Genomic DNA, 22,130 nt, shown 5'->3' with positions numbered 1-22,130 from the left:
CCCTCCTTTTTGCCAGTTGGGGGAAGGTGAGTTTGCAGGTGTGGGGGGAAGAGTGAAACTCTCTTTTCCTAATCCGATCTTGGAGGAGAGGCGTTAATAGAAAAACTCCAGGGCTGTTACAGTGTACTGACCCTCTGGACTCAAGGGGGAGGGAGTGGAGGAAAGGGAATGTTACCAGGAGTGTAAACCTTTCAAAACTCCTTAAAGATCAATTGCAAAAACCTTGCAAAAGCATAGAATCTGCTAAGCTGTTTTTTCTTTTTTAGCTGTTCTAACTTTTCACTTCTAAGCCCATCCCTTAAAATTTGGAGTGGGGCATTGAACTTTTCAGACGGACAGTCATGAGACTAGTGTCCTTTCTTAGGATACCTGAAGCACCAACCAATGACCATTTCTCTGAAAGCACCTATTTAAGGCTGCAACAAACCTAGGACTGAAACTTAGAAAGTTCCCAGTTGGTTTTAATATAATTGTTAACAGTATCAAATTATTGCAACAAATTAGCTTGCAAATGAAAATTTAGCAGGCCTTTAAGATCCTGCAAAAAGATTTGGCAAAACATTCATTTCCCTTTCTTAAAACAGCTTACAATTTATCCTGATGCTCAAGGTAATAATCACTAAACTTTCATAAAATGAATTGGATGGAAACCTTAAAGATTGGAATTTGCCAAAACCACGTTGGTATAAAATGTCTTTTAAGTATCACAAATCCCAAAGTGCCACAAAACCAAAATTCTCAATCATCACAAATTCCTAGGAGCCAAAAGGTGTTTACCCTGGGGAGGCCCTTCAGTTTTTGTTTTTTTTCCTAAGGTATGAACATTCCCAATTAAACTAGCCTTATCACAATAACAAAGCTTACCAGGCCTTTAAGAACCTAGTGGGAATTCCACTACACAGAAGACTTTACAGGGGTTGAGCAAATCAAATCTGGATTCATAATCACTAGTGGTAACATTTTAATTTCTAAGACCCAATATTCTTAGCACTTTAAAAGAAAAGACTAGGAAATGCGTATAAAGTTTTAAGTTAACAACACAGGGTACAGAGACCTAAAAACCAGGGTATAGGGACTCCCAAAGAAAAGAAAACCAGGTACAAAGGCCCACAGGGCACAGAGACCCTGAAACCAGGGTGCAGGGTCCCCCAAAGAAAACCAGGCAGAGGCCCACCTCTTCACCTCCCTGGAGTCCCACGGGGGAGGGGAAGGAACACACAGGTAAAAAGTCCACTCCAGCATAGCAAGGTCCCTTTTCTTTAAGTTTTGGAGACCAAATTTTGTAGTAAGCTTGCTTTGTTTAGAAAGCCCCTTCACGAGTCACTTTTCTAGATTATTTGGGGGGCAGGCTGGGTCACAATGGAACACTAGGCACTTTTTCCTTAAGATCTCCCCGAATTTCCCTCCTAGTAGCCTCGCACCGCTTTGTCCCAGTGTGCCAGGACAGAGGGGAGAAAACCAATGTGACCGCCCCAGCGCAAGGGCGTGCCCTTAGACAAGGGGCCACAGTCCGACTGACCACCCAGAGGTCAGTGGACGCTCAGATGCCACTGGCAGTATCTGGGCACTCCAGGGGTCTCACTGCTAGGGAGACAGCAAGAGCAGAAAGGTCTGGGGAAGAGAACAAAGAAAAGGGCCCTTACCTGCTATCCCAGGGGCTAGGAGAAGATCATCAGAGTCCAATGAATATTTGGATTCCTGGGTTTCGGCACCAAAATCACCAAGTCAGAGTCGTGTGAGCTGGTTCAGTTTTGAAAGAATTCAATCAGACCTTGTCTTTAGCCAAAGGGAGCTTTATTGACACAAAAGCATGCGGACCTGAGACTTGGCAAAGAGCCAAACGAAGGCATTGATACAGGACAGAAAAGACCAGAAAGCTACACAGCCTGCAGGATGATGATGTAATTGTAGGGTCTGTGTGGGGGTTGGAGATTTAGGGACAGGATGAGGAAGATGGATGACACAAGATAAGGGAGACAGGGGAAATTTTATGACCCAGGAGGAAGGGGTGACAAGGAAGTTTATGGTCCTGGACAAGGGGGAAGTTTACTCTAGGCTGCTCTCAGGCTCAGGAGGGCCTCCCAAGGTACTGGGAAAGCAACTCTTAATATCATTTTTAACCCTTAGGGCACCTCTGTGTCCACCTCACAGTGATACCCCCCTTATGAACTAAAAAGTGTAGCTGGTGCTGGACATTCTATGGAGCCTTGAGTGGCTTCCCTTCTTCAGTCACCAGCCCCAGGAGACAGGCCCAGCCTAGCTTCTTCATGACCAGCTCATACCCAGTGAAAAGCTGGTTCCCAAGGACTACTCTCCAGAATTGCCTCCTTTGGCTGGGGGCTGGGAGGGGCCCTAGTGAGTCCCTCAGACTGCAGTGCTTTGGTATTCCCAATACACCAACAGAGGGCTGGTAAGATCACAGGATCCAGCCTGAGTAGAAAGTCCCAAGGAAGCTCCCGGACAAAGCTTTCCTAAGAGGATTTTAGCCTGCTTTTCTCCCAACAGTAAGTATTTTATTTATTTTATTGTTATTTTCTTAATGTAAAACTATATACCTCAGTAATGTGGTTTTTCAAATATGATCGTCACCGATGCCTTGATGATCTAACAGCTTTCAGATAAAAAAGCTTTTCTTAACCTTCATAACACAAGGGAAGATCACTGCACCACAGATAGCCTGTATAGGAAACTTAGTACCAACCGGGTGATATTAATTTAGCTAAATGCATGTCAGACGTAGCAGTTCCCAGGAAGAGGAAGTCATCTTACAGTCTTGTTACCCCTGGTATTTTCATGATAGTCACATCCTGGGAGCATGTGTACCACTCACCATGTGCCAGGGTTTTTCTAGGCCTTAAAAAATGTTTTAAAGAATTTCCAAGGCCTGTTTTCAGTAGTGCTTCCAAATGTTTAGTCTGCCATTTTTCAGTTATTACTTGAACCATTTGGTAAGTCATAGTTTACATAGTAAGACCGAAGTCTTTCCCTCTAGAAGGCTAGCCTAGAGGGAAGCTAATTCCCTGAACTGCCTTGCTACCTTTGAGTCATCCAATTCTTAAGATGCTAAACCTATTGTAGCCAAATGACATCTGTTTAGTCCATTTCAAAGTAACTTTACCCAAGCACAGTTACAAATTCAGCTCTGGTTTGGGGGGGGGGGGCTCAACCCTCTTATTAAATCATAAGAATTTAAAGGAACAGACATTTTCTTATTACAACCAGAGACTGAACATTTACTTTAATAACTCAAAGGAGGAGTGGCCTACCATCATTTTACAATATCTTAGAAAAATTTCACATAACTATGTTTTTTTAAAGGCACATTTTCCTAATTAAAAGAGAACTCACATTTCTAATGTCTAATGTCCTCCAAACTCTATAATAAAAGAAAACTAGAAATCTAAAGAATGTCTATTCAGCTAGATAAGCTCTTTTGGATGTCTTATTGTTTTTGATATGTTATTTAATCCAAACAAAACCCACAACAGAAAATAGCATTTACACATTGCTCATTATACTAAGGGTATTAGAATCATTTAATTCCTCCAACAATCTGGAGAGGTAGGTGGTGTTAATCTCCTTTGTACACACAAGGACTGATTAGATTCTTTAGCACAAAATTTCCAACCCAATTAATGTTTTATTTACAATTACTAATGGCAATAACCAGACCTCATTTTATACCCAGGTCCAATGGTTTTAGTTGGTTTATAGTTGAAAAAATTCATGGTGACACTCCCAGTCCTTATTACTGTTTTTTTATTTCTCAGAACCATTCAAAGAGCCAAATGTATTCCTTTAAATTTTATAAATTACTAATGGATGGATGGATGGATGGATAGATGGATGGATAGACAGACAGACGGACAGATGGACGGACAGACAGATAGATAGATTATAGACAGATGGGAGACATGCAGTAACTATCAAAGGGGTGTTGCTTTAGCAATTGCTCAAATCTTTTTTATTTCAGTGAGATTCAGACCCTCTCTGAAATCTCCTTTTCAAACTCCCAGACCCTTTACTTTGAAACCCTGACACTATGTCAGTGCAGACTCCCAGTCTCTTTAACTTTCTCCTTATTCTTAATTTTTCTTATTTCCTTATCCAGTTCTTTGGTTTTTCAGTGCTTACAAATGCATGATTCAATGCAATTTCTTTAAGGCTTATAGTTTTTAGGAGGGACAGGCAAACAAACCTTAAGTGAGTTAAACTTAGGTTTAAGGTCCCTCCTAGTTCCTGCTGATCATTTATCACCTTCCCAAGATTTACTTCTTTATGCTGGAAAAGCATTCATCTAGCTGTTTCACAAGGGAGTTAACTTAGCAATGGTCAAGGGAATTAGCCAGAGCCCAGCTATGGCAAATGAACTCTGCAGATTTTGGTACTTTAAAGGGTCTCTGCAGTAAAAGTAGCTTCCAAGTTGGTGCTGTTGACTATAAATGATCCTTGTTTTTAATTGGCTCTTTTTTTTTTTTACTAAATTTTTATGTTTTCTGATATTGTAGGTTACTAGGTTATTTAGTTAGAATTTTTTAAGGAGTTATTTTCTGAATGATTTAACAGAAATCCTTAATTACAAGAATTTAATTTTTAATTCACCTAAATGAAATATGGCTGCATAATTATTATTTATCACCTTTTTAATAAATATTTATCACCACAATAGTGATAATTTTAAATATATTTTAAAATCTCAACTTTCACAAGGGCTATTAACTGCCAAGATTTCAAATTTCGGGGCCCAATATCATCAATGTGCTCATACTTTAATAAAGTATTTGACAATGATTTGAATTAGAAAGATATTTTTATTTTTTCTTGATCTAAAGTGTCTATTTTTTATTAAAACAGTTTTGACTCATAGAGTTAACAGGAATTGTACTACTTAATTCTCTATTTCCTTTCCAATCTCTCAAAGCTAAGTTCATTTATTCTGATTCCAGAGCACTGTGGTTTATTTTTATGACATGGTAAACTCCCAATCGATAAAATTTTGTTTTAAAATGTTTATTTGTTCTACAATAATTGACAGCTTCTGCTTTGGCCTCTCCAACCTACAGTATTCTTATACTTTTATAACCATATGCTCATTTTAACTTGGCCTTTGGTAACCTGAGCACATCCTAGCAGGGGTTCATGCACATAATTTATTCCTATGTTCTATGCTTAATTCTATCCTCGATAATTGTTACCCTAATTTATAGCTTTACTAATTATAGTTCCACCAGAATATAATTTTGAACTTATTTTTGCTTCCACTACTTTCAACACCAGTTTTACTGTTTTCAATTTACCTAATCAAATTGATTTAAACTAAAGTAGCATCATTACATTTCACTTACCTTCAGCTTCTCTCTAATCTCAAAACAAGCTTTTCTTCTTCTGAGAGCACTTTGGGATTCACCTTCCATTGGGAGCCCCAATCAGGACTTGCTTAGTGCCCTCAGGCTGGTTGTTTTAAGCAGTAAACAACAGGAAAGTGAATAAACTCCAATTCTACCCACTTTCATTCTTTTCTGAAGATGGTCTAAAATTTCCTTTTTCTAGTAATAAACATTCCTTCCTGTAATAAACTCGTCCCAATTTTAAGTAAATTTTTAAATATATCTTTATTCTACATTAAAATTAGAACCAATGTCACAGATTGATAACCCCAAAACTTCAAGCTTAAAGACTGGCTGATTAAAATTTCTTTGTAGGTTCTGACCTCAGACACTTAACACCCACACAAAAAAAACTAGCCAAGTAACCTTGAGCAAGTTACTTAACCCTCCAAATTGCCCTCCAAAAAACAAAAACAAATTTCTTTGGGCTTCACAAATGTATTTATTTTTAAATTCTGAGTTGTAGAATTACTTAAGCTCACAAGTATTTTATTCTAGTTTTTCCTATACTGTTTCCTAAGTTTTTCTTATTTTAACATTTCCTGAATCCCTGTTTCACTAAATCTCTCCTGAACATAAATCAATCCCTAGTCATTTTAAGGGACCCTTTATGGAATATCTGTGAATTTTTTGTTGTCATTAAACTCTACAAAGTTTGCTAGTACCCCATTAAGTTCATCAAAATACTTTATAAAGGTATCCAAATTATAATTTCAGAAATGAAAGAAAGTAATTATTCCTTTTCCACAAATTTGGTTTCCAATGAGTTTTTGTTTCTTATTTTCTGATTGTTTTCAGTATCTGTCTTTTATCTGAGCAATCTCCAACATGGCCAGTATTGGGAACAGAGGAAAAAGAGAGATTTGTCTTCTCTTAAGATTTTCTGAAAGTTTACTTTCAGAGCCTGTTTCTTTTGGATGATCACAACAAAGGAAAAAACAGAGGTAGAACTATTGTCGGCTATAGTTCACACGAAGCACGGTCCCTTTCCTGAGCAGCAGACCAGCCCCCTTGTTCTGTTCTTAGTTTCTCTGATGTGAAAAGGAAAGAAGTTACAGCTGCCAAACTGATCTGTTTTCTAGTGTTGGTAATTTTTCTCTGATTCTTACTCTTGTCAAGTTCTGAAATCAATCAAACTCTTGAGTGGAGCAATAAAGCATCTTTAATTCAGATAACAGGGTAGCACTAATCACAGAAAGAAAAATGGAGACTGAGTAAAACAGAAAAGTTTCAATATTGTGAAGGTGAAGCATTTAGCAATAGCAATAGTTGACTGGTTCTAAACTGGTTTGGGGAGATTGTGTAAGAAAATTCTGTAACTTTCTAGGTAATTGAAAGTACTGTACTTTGGCCAAAACAATCTCTTGAACACTTTGTCTTCTCAAAGCAAATTTTATACAGCTTAATAGCTCCTTCTTTAGTCACCCCCCTGACATGGAGTCCACCCTCGTCCCAAAATCTTGAAATTCCTGGCTTAGCTACTGGGTAGGATGTGGCCAAGGAACATAGCACCATGGGGATACTGCAGGATGCACTTACTGTGGGGGACAAAAATTATCCAAACTACAATAGGAGAAACTGAGGCAGAGTGCTGAGTCAGTGGCACTTTATTAAAGGGCCTATGGTCCCCTCTAATGGAGTGTACCTCAGATCTTCATTGTGTTCTGAAATATGCCCTCCTATTTTTATAGGATATCTAATCCTATAAACATTCAAGAACAGCTATACTAGATACAGAATAATTCCATTGACTGACATATGATGCTGTAATGGTAATGATAATTTGAAGATCTTCCCTGCTTCTTTAAAGGGAATTTGAAGATCTTCCCTGCCCCTTAATAGACCAAATATAATCACACAGAGTCTGTGATGAGAGGAGTTTGCTGAATGGGTAGAACAGGAAGTTGGGAGTCAGAGTAGTTAGAGCTGGGAGAGAGAACGGTCACAGGCAAGGAAACAGCTAGGCTTGTGTTTGTTTGTGGGAAGGCTTTGCAATGGTGTTGCCCCCTGCTGTGCTATGGCATATTAACTTCTTTGTTGCTATGATGGACTTGGTTTTCTGGTGTTTTGCTTCTGTCTTCTATATGGAGAGTGTTTTATTTTGCGATTCAGAACTATGCTGTCATATTCATAGTCACCATCAGTGCTGCGAATATCTTGTTGGTGCTTACTGACACATAGACTAAAATAAGCAAAAGTGATCTGTAAACAGGGTCATGAATTGGGTGAAGCAAGGAATATCTCTGCTGACTAGTGATAATAAGATGGGTGAAGCGTAGGTCATCTCCACTGACTAAGTGGTCATAAAATGGACACCTGCTTGTGTTGAATGAGAGAGAATGGTCCAGAGATACAAAAATAATTTTAGGGAACTTTCCATGTAGTTGAATCACCTCTGCCATACCAGGCTTGGTCTCCATGAAAAGGAAAAATGAGGGTGGAGGGCTTCTGGCTAGCTTCCTATGATTACACAAGTTATCTTACCATCTGCAGCTCACAGCTCGGGGGCCAAATATGCAGAACTTATAATTATATCAAATTGATTGATATTGATTGGAATAGAGTAGGGGTCTTCAATAAATAAACTTCCTCATTATCCTCGTATGCCTGAGCTCACCTCTCCTGTGGGCATCCCTAACGAGGAGTGGAAATTCTCAGAGGAACTTCTCCTAAGAGAATTGGACTAGATTCCTGAGGTGTTCCCTAATAGTAAAAAGAGTGGAGTGATCTTGGATCCTGATAAGTCTATCTTATGTAATCATTCCTAGATATATGTAAAATATGTATTAACATATAATTCCTATACTATGATTAGACTGACTAAATGTATATCACTAGATGAGTATATCACTAATAATTGCTAACAATTGCTACCCATATGGAATCACACTAAACTGATTAATACTGATGGAATAAAATAGGGATGCACTAAATCATTTCTCTCACAGTTAAGTGTGAACTTCAGGTCCAGTGAGGTGCCTTCCAATTCTAGATTCTGTGATTCTGTGAAAAGCTATGTCACTTCACAAAAAAAAGGCAAGGGAGTTGGGGCCTTGCAGTTCCAGAAATCCTAAATGGCCAAGAGAGCCTCCTAAATATGCCTTGGCTAAGGTCTCTTAGTTGGCAAATCCAATGGCCTTTTCTCAATCCTCATTCTCCTTACCCTCTCTTCAGCCTGTGATGCTACTGAAAGAAATTACTATTATAGTATTCTATTAATAACTAATTGTTAATTTATGATCCACTCTTTTCCTTCTATTTCTGTTGAAACCAAACTTCTGAAGAGCATGAGGGATGAGATTGCCCCTAGCTCTCAAGGCACGTGCTCCTTAACTTTGAGTGGGACCCCACCCAACTGGGAGAGCCTTAGCCTGGAGGAGGCAACCCCTCTCCCTGGTCCCCTCCACTAGAGTTTAGGACAACCCAGCTCATGGAGGAGAAAACCAGCCAGAGAGGTCAGGCTGGAGATGGCTTGAGGCTGCTCAGTCTCAGCATCAAGCCAGGTCCTCAGCTGGAGGAGCTGAAGGCTTTTAGCCCACTTCCTCACTAAATGCCCATCAGTCAGGGTTGAGTTTCACTCTCAGGGGAGTCCCCTTTCAGGAAGGATTTTAGGTGTTTCAGGGTCTCCCCTGGGGAGTTTGGTTACAAGAGAAACCACTGACCATCAATTTACAGATTATCTACTAGTCTAATTAGTAAATTGATTATTAATTAACCAGAAACTCTATCTCTCGGGGTTTTCATCCATCTCACTATTAATCACCCTTTTCTCCTTGATATTCTCTTCTCTCTAGGTTTTCAGTACACCCCTCTCTCCTGGTTCTCCTTCCACCTATCTGAGGGGGCCTCTGTCTCCTTTGCAGAAGCCTCCCCCAAATCACGCCCTCTAACCACAGACATCCCTCAGGGTTCTGTCCTGGGTCCTCTTTATCTTCTCCCTGCTTCACTCGGTGGTCTCATGGGCTCCCAGAGATTTAATTAAGCATCTCTGTGCTGCTGTTTCTCCAATCCACCTTTCCTGCCCCAACCTTTCCACTGACCTCATCTTCCATCTCTTTATGATATCTCGGACCGGATGCCCAGGAGAGGGACTCAACCACGTGTCCAAAACTGAGCTGTCTTTCCCTTCCCAGCCTTCCCTCTTACTCGGGAGCCGCCCATCAGCCCAGATGTGGTCTTCCCCATACCCAAAGCCTGCCGTTCTCGCCTTTGGACTCTCCTTCCACGAGCCCCTCCATTCCTCTGACGCTGCCTGGGCTATCCCACGGGCTGCTGGGGGGCCGCCTGCCTCAAGCCTCTCCCCACCCCAGCCCACCCCATTCAGCCTCCAAAGGGATTCCCCAAAGTGCCACCCAACCACGTCAGCCCCGCTCAGTGCGATCTGGGGCTGGCTTCCCACTACAGACCCCTGACGCCCGAGTGTCCGGGGGACACTCCCTCCTCTGCGGCTCCTCAGACAGAGGACCGCGGGCTTTTGCCCCGGCTTCCACCAAGGACCGGCTGAACGCTCCTGCTGGAAGCCTTCCCCGGTCCTCCGTCTGTTACTTTGTTGCGCACGGAGCTCGTCTGAACGCGGGGGTTTGCACGTCCCTCCCGCCCCCCCTTCACACGGAGCTCCTTTCGTCCTGTCCCCAACACAGCAGGCGCTCAATAAATGCTTACTGACCGCCTCACTAAACAGCATGGCAAGGGCGGGGCTCAGGTGCCCTTAACCCGAGACCCAGGGCCCCAGCCCCCCGCCCTCCCGAGGGTCCCAGGGCAGCTTTCACTTAGTCCCGTGAATTTATATGGGGGGAAATCACGTATTATTTCCATGTAACTGATCTCCTTCGCACTCCTGCGCATTGTTTTGTGTATTTAACAACAAGGATGCGCAGGAGTCGCTAAACCGCCGCAAGCGTGGGGGAGTCTATTCCACAGAGACGGCCAAGAACCTCGGCATCTGGGGAACGCCTTGGGGCAGTCCCGACCAAGTCCCGGAACTACATCTCCCAGAAGTAACTGCGGCCCAAGAGGGGAAGGAACCAGGGCACCTCGTAACTTCCGGAAAGCCCGCCCCTTCCACGTGCCATTTCCTTCCTGGTGACCACCGGGGCTTCATTCGGGCCTCCAGCCGAGCATGGGGCCCGGGGACTGGCCAGGCCCGGGAGAGAGGAGAAGGAGGTAGGCCCGGCGAGCGCAGGTGTGCGGGGTAAGGGAGAAGGCGAACCTTTGGCCTGCAGGCTTCTCATCCTCCTCCCTTTCCACTTTGCTGAGGGCCTGAAGAGGAATGAGCTGACGCGCACGCGCACTTCCCCAAAGTCAGTCTAATCCCCACGCCCTCTACTTGAATCGAATAGCCATTGGATAAAGCGGGGGCGGTGTTACGTCCGTGGCCCAATCAGAGGCGCCGTAGCCGCCTGTTCGGTCTCCACTCGGCTTCTGTTCTCTCTCACTCCCCCACCCCGTGGTTGCCACGCCCCTTCCCTCTTAGGCACTCCATTGGGCAGAGTGAGAGGGTCTAGTCAGAACTGAGACCCAATCAGAGGGTCCACTGCCGCCTGGGCAGCCATGATTCTCATTCTGAGCAGGAAAGAGCCAGGCCGATGCCTGTCAGTTCCGTGCTTGCCACGCCCTTTGTGAACTTATACGCTATTGGGTGGTGAGGGGGGTGGGTTTGGAGCTTTCGTCCAATCAGATCCCATTCCAGGCTTTCTCCCTCCTCCCCTCCTGGCTTTTTGTCAATTCCTGTGGTCTTTCAAAGCCCGCCTCCGTGCTAGGCCCTGTGCTTGCACCCCCACTTTGCAGAGCCTTTAGGCGCTCACTCTCGCAACCCACAAACATTTATTAAAGGCCTACTGTGTGCCCCACTCTGGGCAGTGCCCAGCAGAGTGGATGCACGGTGTACACAGAAATACAGGGAATGAACCTGTAAAATAATTAGAGCTGAAGTTCTGCCTGACCTTGGCTTATCTGCCTGCATTATAGAGGGCATTTCCTGGGGTTGGGGGTTGGGTAGAAGTGAGTTCCCTAAATCAATGAGATTAGCAAGCCAGGAAGAGAAAAAAAAACATACAGAAAGCAATTTCCAGGGAATGGGTGGTTCTGGGGGCTAGGGAAGGGGGTTTGAGAGGAGGCCTGAGTGGGGGACAGAGAACAGTCTGTATTGGTTTCTTCTATATCTAGATTCTACATCTAGATGTGACCTCAGACGCTAGCCTTGTGACCCTGGGCAAGTCTCTTCACTTCAGTTTTCTCAGCTGTAAAAAGGGGATAATAATTGCACTTATCACCCGAGGTTGTGAGGATCAAATGAAGTAACATTTGTAAATCGATATGTAAATGCTGGCTGTTGTTTTCTTTGTCTTAGTTTTCCCCTCTCTTCTTTCTCTCCTGTTTCTTCTCTTCCTTCCCTTTATTTCCTCTTCTACCCTTTTCTTTCCTCCATGGCCTCTTAGGTCCCTTCTTAGTCTGATGTCTAGTTATTTTCTTTTTCTAACCCTTCCCTGCCTTCCTCAGCTTCTTCATTATAGGTTGACCCAGATGTGCAGATGGTGGTGGTAGCTGGCTGTAACATGGTATAGAAGCACTTGCAGAGTGTTGCACAGACATTATCTTGAGTCTCACAATAGGTATCCCCATTCTACACAGGAGGAAATTGAGGTTTCAGGAGGTTAAGGACCTGCCCCTTGGCTTGGAGATGCCAGAAGCTGTATTTGAAGCCAGAATTTCTTGACTCCAAGACCAGTGCATCTTTTGTCCTTTTGAGGGCTTAGATTTTGTGCTTCTGTGGTTTCTCTCCTCTCCCCTGCCTCTTTGTCCTCCTCATTTCCCTTTATCCTCACTGGTCTCACTTTCTGCAATTTCTTGCCTCTCCAGTCCTAGGCCCTGGGAATACAAAGACGAAAAATAATCTGTCTGTCAAAGTCCTCATATTGTCCAAGAGGGGTGCAGAAAAGGACAGGATGACAGACAACACAATGTATACAAGTACTTTTGGGAGGAAGAGCCTGAGCCCCGAGGTGACCCTGGAGCTGAGCCTTGAAAGGAGCTGGGATTCCAAGAGGCAGATGGGAGGAGGAGGGCAGTCTAGGCAGAGGTGGAAGATGGACCCTCGTGTACAGGGGCCATTTTGTCTAGATTTAGAGTGTGCAGGGGGAGTCAAAGGAGATCATTCTAGAAAGAAAGTGTGGCTCTGCTTGTGAAGGGTCATGTTTGGCCAGCCTTGCTCGCAGAGACCCAAAATGACCTCCCCATATCTGGGTCTGGGTACTGTGTGGCCGACTGGCTGATCAGACCAATTCGAGCTCAGCTACAGTCTGGGTACAGATGATTCATGTGAAGACCCAGAGTGGAGATGTCTCTCCATGTCTCTCAATTTGAGCCATGGCATGAAGGGCCCTCAGTGGCTGATGGAGGAAGCTGCATTTATGCCAGAGGCAGTTGGGAGCTTTCTGAAGAGGGGGATGCTGTAGGAATAGCAGTATGGACACTACTGGGTGGTCAGTGCACCAAAGAAGTGGCTGTGAAAACAAGTGATGAGCTCGCTCTGAACTCATGGCCCTTGAGTACAGGGGGAGAGAAATGGATGGAACTCTTTGAATGGAACGAGATCTGCTCACGGATTGAATGAGGCCCAAGAGAGCAGTCAGGAAACCCTCAGGAGAAATCAGGAGATCTGGGCTGGGATGAGTTGGGGGACTGTGGAGACAGCTTTCTTTTGGACATGTTTAGTTGGAGGTCTGGGTGGCAATAGCAGGCCTGGAGCGTAGGCAGCAGATGAAAGCTGGACGTGTAGCTGATAGACACAACTCCCTGAGATGACGGTGGCCTCCTTGGGAAGAGAGGAGGAGAGGGGGCCGAGGCGTGTAGCTCATAGACACAATGCCCTGAGATGACGGTGGCCTCTTTGGGAAGAGAGGAGGGGGGTGAATGTGCATTTGGAGGACACAGGAAGGTGGAGGAGGTGTCAGACGAAGCATTTGAACCTGGGCTTTCCTGACTCCCTGTCCAGTCTTCTCTAGTGCCCCATGATTCTTCTCTCCTGTTCCTTTTTTCTGCTCCTCTCCTCAGGTGCTCTCCCCCACATGACTACCACAATGATGTCTCTTAGGTGCTGCCCTGCTCAAACTCAAGAAAACTCCATTTCTGCCTGCTGACTCTTGGTCCTCCTTCTGAATTTAATCTTCTGCAGTTTGGCCTGCCTTCCAGGCCATTTCTTCTGGCTCCCCTTCCTCTGCTCTGTCCTTCAGCCAGACTGGGCATTCAGCCTCCTGCCTCCAGGCGTTGCACAGGCTGTCCCCCAGGAGGGCCTAGCAGGTGGCATCTCCAGTCCCAGCCTTCCTTCCAGGCCCAGCACTGTTGGGATCTCCTGCATAAACCCTTTCCTGATCCAGTAACTGTCAGTATTTGCCCCCTCCTCAATTGCTGTGGATTTTCTTACCTGTCTGCTGCATCCCAGAGTATGACAAGAACGAGAATGACTGATGTTGGTAGCGGCTCCAGGGTTCATAGGGGCTTTATAGGCTCTGTCTCAGAACAGCCTAAAAGCAGTGACAAGAAACAGAATTACAGTCACCTGATGGACAAGGTCACTGAGGCCTGTGGTCACAGCTCCAGAGGTGGGGCTGTGGTGACTGAGCCGCCCAAGGGGGTTATTTCCCGCACAGGGTGCTGTTCGTGGTCTGTTCTTGCTGAGCTGAGGCCAGTACTGAGACCCCCCCACTGCTGAGTTTCCTCTGACCCCACCCAGTCATGGAGATGGGGGGGGCTTCCCAGGCCCTGCCAGACCAGACCGGCTCATTGTCTCCTTTTCTTCCCCAGCATGGTCTTCTGAGGAGTCACCCTTCTCCACACAGGAGGAAATGGCACCTGCCTACCTGATTTCCAAGGCCCAGCAGGTGAGTGGGAGTTAACCTACTTTTGAAGTGACTTCTGAGTGTGGACACATTTCTTTGCAATATCCTGTGACCCAAGACATTGGGGCTGCCGGTGACTCAACGATGAAGGGCTGGAGGGGGTCTTGGAAGTCACCTGGGCCAGTGGCTTCCTTTTGTAGATGAGGAAATCATAGCCTGAAGAGCGGAAGGTGCTTCCCTACGGCCGCTTGGTAAGGAGAGGAGCCAGGGTTAGAGACCCAACCCTGGGATGGAGATGCTACCCCCGCCTGGGGCCCTTCTCTGCTTTACCTGGTGTCTCTCTCCTTTCCATCCCCACGGCCACTTGTGCAGGCCCAGCACGTGCTGAGGACTGTGGCTGATCTTTAAGGGACACAGAAGAAGTGTAAATAAAACAGCAGCAGCAAATGTTGACAAGAGTGAAAAGATCAGCCAGTAAACATTTATTAAATGCCTGCTGTGTGCCAGCCACAGTGCTAAGTACCAGGGACACAGACAGAGGCAGAAGACAGTCTTTGCTCTCAAGGAGCTTCCAGTCTAATGAGGGGGACAAGAGGCAGACACATCTGTTCAAGTAAGCGGTGTACATGAGGAATAGGAAATCATTGACTGAGGGAAGGCACTGGGATGAAGAGGGGCTGGGAAGGCTTCCTGTGGAAGGCGGGGCTTGAGTTGGGAGTTAATGAAGCTGGGGGATGGGGCAGGGGGTGTCAGGGGGCAGAGGATTGGAGATGCAGGAGAGGGCTCGCTTCTGAGGAGCTTTGTACATTCAGGGTTTTGTAGTTGATCCCTGAGCTGATAGGTAACCACTGGAGTTTACTGAGTAGGAGGAGGGGGCACCTGAGGTGGGCAGACCCCCAGAAGTTCCTGCAGTAATCTGGAGTGAGGTGATGAGGGTCTGCCCTAGGGTGGGGCAGTGTCAGAGGAGAAGAGGAGGTGTAATCAAGAGCTGGTGAAGGCAACATCAGAGGCCTTAGCACCAGCTTGGACGTGGGGGGTGAGAGAGGGAGACCAGGATGACCCTGGGGTGGTGAGTCTGGGAGACTGGGAGGAGGGTGGTACCCTCGACAAAGAGACCAAACGAAAAAGACCCATTTGTATAGAACTGTCTACAACAACTCTTTTTGTGGTGGCCAAGACTTGAAAATTGAGGGATGCCCATTCATTGGGAAATGGCTGGACCAGTTCTAGGTTATATGCTTGTGTGTCTGTCATTTTAGGAGTCGGTGACCTTCCAGGATGTGGCTGTGGACTTCACCCGGGAGGAGTGGGGGCTCCTGGGCCCTGCTCAGAGGGAGCTTTACCACCAGGTGATGCTGGAGAACTTCCAGAACCTGGTCTGGCTGGGTGAGGATGGCTGCCCCTGGGCCTTCACATCTGCCCAGTGGAGGAGTCTCCATTCTTTCCTGCCCACATGCTGGGGGGCCTCTTGGGGGTGTGGCTGTCGCCACTTTGGCAAGCAGAGACTCCAGATAACCCCTTTCTCCATTTCCTGGTGGAAGGTCTTTGGAAATTGGCAGTTTGTGTTGGCCACGAGTTTGTACTTTCCTCTCTTCTTTTGAGTTTTAGATTCTCCCCTAAAACACCAGGTCAGTTCCCTGAAGGCTTTATAGAGGGATTTTTAACATGGAGTCTGTGAACTTTTTTTTTAGTATTTGATCAATGTATTTCACTAGAATTGGTTTCTTTATAATTATTTTATGCATTTAAAAATGTTCTTTGAAGAAGGGCTCGCTAAGTTTCAGCAAACTGCCAGAGGGTCCTGGACACAGACAGGGGTAAGAGCCCCCCCCCCCCCCCATTAAAGGTAATTATACTCCTTGGCCTCTGTATCAGCAATGCCATATTCACAATGCCTATAGAGATTACAAATATGCTGATATAATTATCCATCACAAAATATGTCAGGTTTGCCATATGGGGAAATAAACTAGAAAATTTATTAAGATACCAAAAGACTGAGTCCCAAAACCAGAAAGTGAAAGCCATCAGAGTAGTTATGACATTGGCACAGGTAGATAAAGTAGAAAGCACCCACATTTTCAAGCCTTTAAAACAGAACAGGCTACCTCAGGCAAAGGTCCTCCTCTCCCCACTCACAGCAACCACCCAGCGTCCTGGAAGAGCGCTCCCAGCAGCTCCGGCCCCTGGCAGTGCTCAGCCGGAGTCCTAACTCAAAAAAAAAAAAAAGGCAACTGCCACCAACTGCCAACCGCAGGACCGTTAGCTCGGCTTTTCACTTTCTCTTGCTCTGCTATGTCAGCACGTCCATGGGGCATGGGAGATCTTTAAATCCCATAACCCTTACATTCGGCCCCAAGATCTTTCATGTCCCTTACTTGGCAAAAATACAGTAGGAATAACTGGTGTCAACAAAATTTCACAACAATATAACAAGAATAGCACACAATAAACACAAAAAACCATATTTTAGGGTGGGGCTTGAGCACAAGCTCCCCATCATTCCCCCACCCCAAACAAATGGGGCCCCAAAATCTTGTGGTAAGGGGTGAAGATCTCTTCTTCTATGGCTACTTGCTGCTGAAATCGGATGTAGAGCTGTCCCTGTCCTTAGGGGTCCCATTTGAGAGGTCAGTTCTTAATATGCTTGATGCCAGGTCCAAGGGTGACACATCACAGTTGCAGACAGGGGGTGACATCCAGCTTAAGCTATCAGGCATCTACAGATGGAGGGTACCAAGCCTGTGGAAACAAATCTAACAAACAAGGTGAACAAACAAAAAATCAAGAAGAAGCAAAGAGACAATAACCAGACTATTGTAGCCTCACTCACGGTAGAATAAATGATTTAAGGGTACAATTTTGTAATCATCTTCTCCAGAATAAACAATAGTTACAGTGTTATCCTTCCCATATGCTATAATCTCTGCAGCCTTTGGAACATCATCTGGCTTCTGTTTTACCCATACTTTAGCTCCTGATTTTATCCTGCGGTTGGCAGTTGGCAGCGGTTGCCTTTTTTTTTTTTTTTTGAGTTAGGACTCCTGCTGAGGACTGTCAGGGGCCGGAGCTGCTGGGAGCGCTCTTCCAGGACGCTGGGTGGTTGCTGTGAGTGGGGAGAGGAGGACCTTTGCCCGAGGTAGCCTGTTCTGTTTTAAAGGCTTGAAAATGTGGGTGCTTTCTACTTTATCTACCTGTGCCAATATCATAACTACTCTGATGGCTTTCACTTTCTGGTTTTGGGACTCAGTCTTTTGGTATCTTAATAAATTTTCTAGTTTATTTCCCCAAATGGCAAACCTGATGTATTTTGTGATGGATAATTATATCAGCATATTTGTAATCTCTATAGGCATTGTGAATATGGCATTGCTGATACAGCCTCTCAATCCTAATTCCCTCTCAGCCCTATGACACATTTCCACTGAGCTTTCTTCAGGGGCTCATTCTTGTCCTTTCTAGGCCTTCACAGCACGCCTGCCTCCTTCACCCCCACCCCCAGTCTGATAAAGGGGCCTTGGATTGCATTCTTAGCTGCCTCTCTGAACGCAATATTTTCCCATTTCTGTCCAGCAGGGCTTGTGATTTCCAAACCAGACGTGAGCAGCCAGCTGGAGCAAGGCCAAGCCCCCAGGAACCTTGAGGAAGAAGTCGTAAGCAGCAGCTGTATAGAGGAGTCAGGTGAGTCTGGGAAGAAGCCTGTGGGGATGAGACCAAAGTCAGCAAACCTCAGCTGTTTTCGTGGGAATCAGAGAACTCCACGGGCAGATCCCCAGGCACTGTCTGAGCTCAGCACCTTTCCAGCATCCCTTCACTCAGAGTGTTCTTTTAGTCTTGGGACAAGAGGTGCCCTCTTAAAGAAACAGGCCTTTCCCTGCCTCTTTTCTCTGGTGATCCTTCAGGCCACCCTCCTTTGGGCCATTGAGTCACTCTCTGAACTTCTCCAGGGAAAAAATTCCTATTGGAGACAATTATCTTAGTGACTCTTTTTAACTTTAATATCAAACATTAGCATAACTTATCTTAATATATTATTAACATGTTCACATAGCAGCTTTACTATTTAGCATTAACATAACTAGATTAATATATTGACATTTTAACTTTAATATTAACATTGGTATAATTTATTACACTTCACATCCATTTGTGTTTCATAAAAGGAATTTCTCAGTCCCTCCATCAGCCTCCACGTGGCTAGCCTTTTCATGCCTTTTGCTCCCATGCAGTCTCAGACATCACGTCTGTGTGCTTTGCACCTTGGGTTTTTGCTTGAGTTCCAGATTTCTTTATATTCTTTCTGCTCATCCATTTAAATGACATTGTCGCTACATTATGTTATGGTGGCTCATGCGTGCACTGTTCCCTTTCACCTCCCCTTCTCAGCCCTTTGCTGACTGGCTTCCAGCCCACCAAGTGACAGAAAGGGCTCTTGCCCATGTCACCAGCACTTGCCCGATCACTCTCCTTTCAATTATAAACATTCTATGTTATTACAGACTTAAAAAACATCAATAAATGTGAATAATTCAATTATATGAAAATGAATTCATCAATTTCTCACTCTGTTGTATAATCTGTGTTCTTTTTTAGAAAGTTTCTTATTTTAATATGAATCTAGCAAGTACATTTGTGCCTAATGCTTCCTTTTTTTTTTCTTTTTGGAGGGAGGAAGGCAGGGTGATTGGGGTTAAGTGACTCGCCCAAGGTCACATGGCTAGTAAGTGTTAAGTGTCTGGGGCTGGATTTGAACTCAGATCCTCCTGACTCCAAGACTGGTACTCTATTCACTATGCCCCCTAGCTGCCCCTGATTCTTCCTTTTCTTCCCCTAATAGAAGACTTTCATGTCCTCTCTGCCGTAGAGTGGGCTGTCTTTTTAAAAGTTGGTCATTTAACAGAATAGTGGCTACAAATGCCTGTTTGCTTGTCTCTTTGTCTAACCTCCATGGTCTGTGCAGACATTTTTATAGCACAAAATTTCCCCCCAGTCTTTTCTTTCTGGATGTGTTGGTTTTTTCTGGTGCTAAAACTTGTAATTTCTTCCATTTGTTGACTGGGTATGCCTTTTCCTCTAATCCAATCCAATATGAGAAGAATTGATTGAGCAGCTGATATGGGAAAGTCACTTTACTAGGCACTGGGGATACAGAAAGAAAATGGAGAAGGGCCCTGAGGTTCTGTGGGAGGCAGGAAGGTTCCAGCATGTAAAGAACAGCACATAAGTGTGATCCCTTGAGAAGGATGAAGATGGTACTGAAAGCCCGTAGGACGATCAGGAAGCACCTCCTCTTTCAGGAGCTGAGCCTTAAAGGAACTGGGGGATCCTGTGTCTCAGCACAGAGTAACACTTCTGGACGTGCAGAGCTGGGTGACCCTGGGGAAGTCTGATCCAGCTTTTATCTGCAGTCACATGGTTTTCATCAATTGGTCTAATCCAAGATCTGGCGGGAAAGGTTTCTTTCTCCCTTTTCCCATGGTGCTTGTTCGTGTGGCCATCTTTCACATGTATCCTGGTGAAATTTAGGCAGCTCATCGCACTCTGGGACAGCTTGGATGGTTTCCTGACCTCATGCCTCAGCGGGCCTCAGCTTTGGCAGCTGGCACCCATTGCTTGTGGGTCTGCCCCCTGCCTTCCTCCTCCTGACAACCTTACAGACATTTGCCAGGCAGTGGTCATCTTCACCCCAGCACTCTTCCCTAGGTTTCCCCCCCTTGAAGATGGATCTACTCATAGAGGTATGATTGCTTAATGCCAGCCCCCTTTTAACTGTCTTGTTTCTTTTGAATAAGGCAAGTCCATCATGAGCCATCAACAATCCATAAGGTTCATCCCAGTAAATTTCAGTGATGCCTTTGTTGCCACATATGACCTTGCATTGGGTCCTGTTTTCATTCCTCCATTTAGGGCATGACTGTTGGCATTGGAGGCCATGGGTTTGACTATTGGCACCTCTCTTGGATTTCTGTCACCTGTGAGCTGGGGGTCTCACCTGTTGTAGCACCAATGTGATATTTGCAACACCTACAGTGGCTATGAATATGTCGGCGTAGTTCTGAATTGCAAAATATAACCAGATCTCCATATGAAAGACAGAACCAAAACACTTATTCAAACACCAGAAAGTTGAATCCATCATAACCACAAAGAAATCGATATGCAATAACCATGCATGGGGCACTGCCGTACCCAAGATTTCCCCTTGCTAGGACCTTCCCACAAACAAACACTCACAGCTCTCTGCCTGCTTCCTTTTTCTCCCTCAGCTATAACTGCTCTGACCAACTTCCTCTGAGCTCTGCTCCCCCCGTTCGACAAGCTCCTCCCACCACGGACTCCTGTGACTCAGGCAGGTCACATGGACCTTTTAATGAATGGGAAAGATCTTCCCATTTACCCCTGTCTTTTCCCTTGTTGGAATGTTACTCTCTATGGCACTTCACTGGAGAGATCTGTATGGGTGGCCTTCCCTCCCTCCCTCCCTCCCATTTAGTTTTAAAGTCTTTTGCTTTAGACTTGCAAATATATATACTTACCAGCCTTTGTTGTACTCAGTCTATGGCCAGGGCGCTGTCATGCTTGTATTTTAAGCCGTGAAAGTCCAAATCCCACTCTCAGAAACCATTTTCTTAGCTAGCCATTGACTTAAAAAAAAAAATCTATTTTTCTTTTTTTTTCATTTTTGAACTGCTGAGACTAGGCATTATGAAAAGTGTTGCCCCAGTTAGAGGTTCACAGTTTTGATGTAATATCAGATTTGGTGAGTACAGACGCATAGGGAAGAGCATGATCTGTAAGTACCTTAGATACTCTGAGAATAGCAGGTCCTGAGTACCGCTGGATGGTAAGAAACACTTCCCTGTCTTTGGGGAGGGGCCTGTTGGAGACGGAATGAGGACATTTCCAAGAAAAGCAAGAGGACTCAGCAAGTATTGATGCTAGGATGTGGGTGTGCCCACCAGCCATCCTAGTGTGCAATGGAGCCGTCACTGATCGGGTCCCACCTGGTACTAGAAAATCAATTTCCAGCAGTGCCTGTTGATAAGTAGACCCAAGGATGGTAATAGTTATCACAATGCTTTTAGTAACTTTTCTTGAAAAACTCCAAATTGTTATCTAGAACAATTTACTCGATTCCCAGGATTACCAACAACTTATTAGTGTGCCTATCTTCCCACATCCCCTACAAATTTAACTATTTTCATTTTTTTCCTATTATTATCAATTTAGTGATCATCAAGTAAAACAACTATTGTCTTAATTTGCATTTCTCATATTATTCAATTTGAAGCATGTTTTTATATGTTTATGGGTAGTTTTCATTCCTCTTTTCAAAACTGTTCCTATCATTTGATTGTCAGTCTTTTGGGCATGATCTGTTCTCAGTGAGGCCAGGCTGCCTCTTTGAGATCACTGCTTCCTTTTCTAGAAGGTGTCTAATCATCCCTGTAATGATACATTCTAGAATGTTGCTGGGAAATAACATCAAACTTACTGACCAGTAGTTTGCAGGCTCTATTCTCTTCCTTTTTATAGAACTTAGCACCAAGTGTGCCCCCTTTATGTAGTGCTGAGGCGGTCTCCCATTCTTCGCATTGTTTTGTGGGCCACTAACACTGGCTCTGCAACCACAGTGACCGATTCTTTGGGTACAGGCTGTTTTAGCTTTATGGAAATTCACATTGTACAAATTCAACTTTCCATAAAGAATTCTGAAAGAAGTTCATCCCCCCCCCCAAAAAAAATTAATTTTACTGTATAGTATTCTGCGCTCTCTCTCTCTCTCCCTCCTTCCCTCTTTCTCTCTCTCTGTCTCTCTCTCCCTCTCTCTGTCCCTCCCTTTCTCTGTCTCTGTCTCTCTCTCTCTCCCTCTCTTCTCTCTCTCTCTGTCTCTCTGTCTCTCTCT

At 44.9% G+C, this 22,130-nt stretch overlaps 1 protein-coding gene across 11 annotated transcripts in view; it reads left to right on the top strand.

Annotated features, from left to right (window-relative positions):
• Positions 1-1,646: 1,646 nt before the first annotated feature.
• The window catches only part of LOC138171397 (zinc finger protein 184-like), a 28,979-nt gene continuing 8,495 nt past the window's right edge, over positions 1,647-22,130 (top strand). The window contains exons 1-4 of one of the 11 annotated variants that reach the window (XM_069100875.1): positions 1,647-2,504; positions 14,190-14,266; positions 15,484-15,610; positions 17,798-17,905. In XM_069100875.1, coding sequence (XP_068956976.1) covers positions 14,231-14,266; positions 15,484-15,610; positions 17,798-17,905 — 271 coding nt within the window. In that variant the 5' untranslated portion in view covers positions 1,647-2,504; positions 14,190-14,230. The other 10 variants (XM_069100879.1, XM_069100881.1, XM_069100880.1 and 7 more) reach the window with 10 other exon arrangements.

This window comes from Petaurus breviceps, unplaced genomic scaffold (genome assembly GCF_028583685.1).
Source record: "Petaurus breviceps papuanus isolate PSGF00001 unplaced genomic scaffold, PetGlider_PUasm1.0 428, whole genome shotgun sequence".
NCBI classification, from domain to species: domain Eukaryota; kingdom Metazoa; phylum Chordata; class Mammalia; order Diprotodontia; family Petauridae; genus Petaurus; species Petaurus breviceps.
Note: the sequence above shows the minus strand (reverse complement) of the source record. Positions and strands in the feature narration are given on the sequence as shown.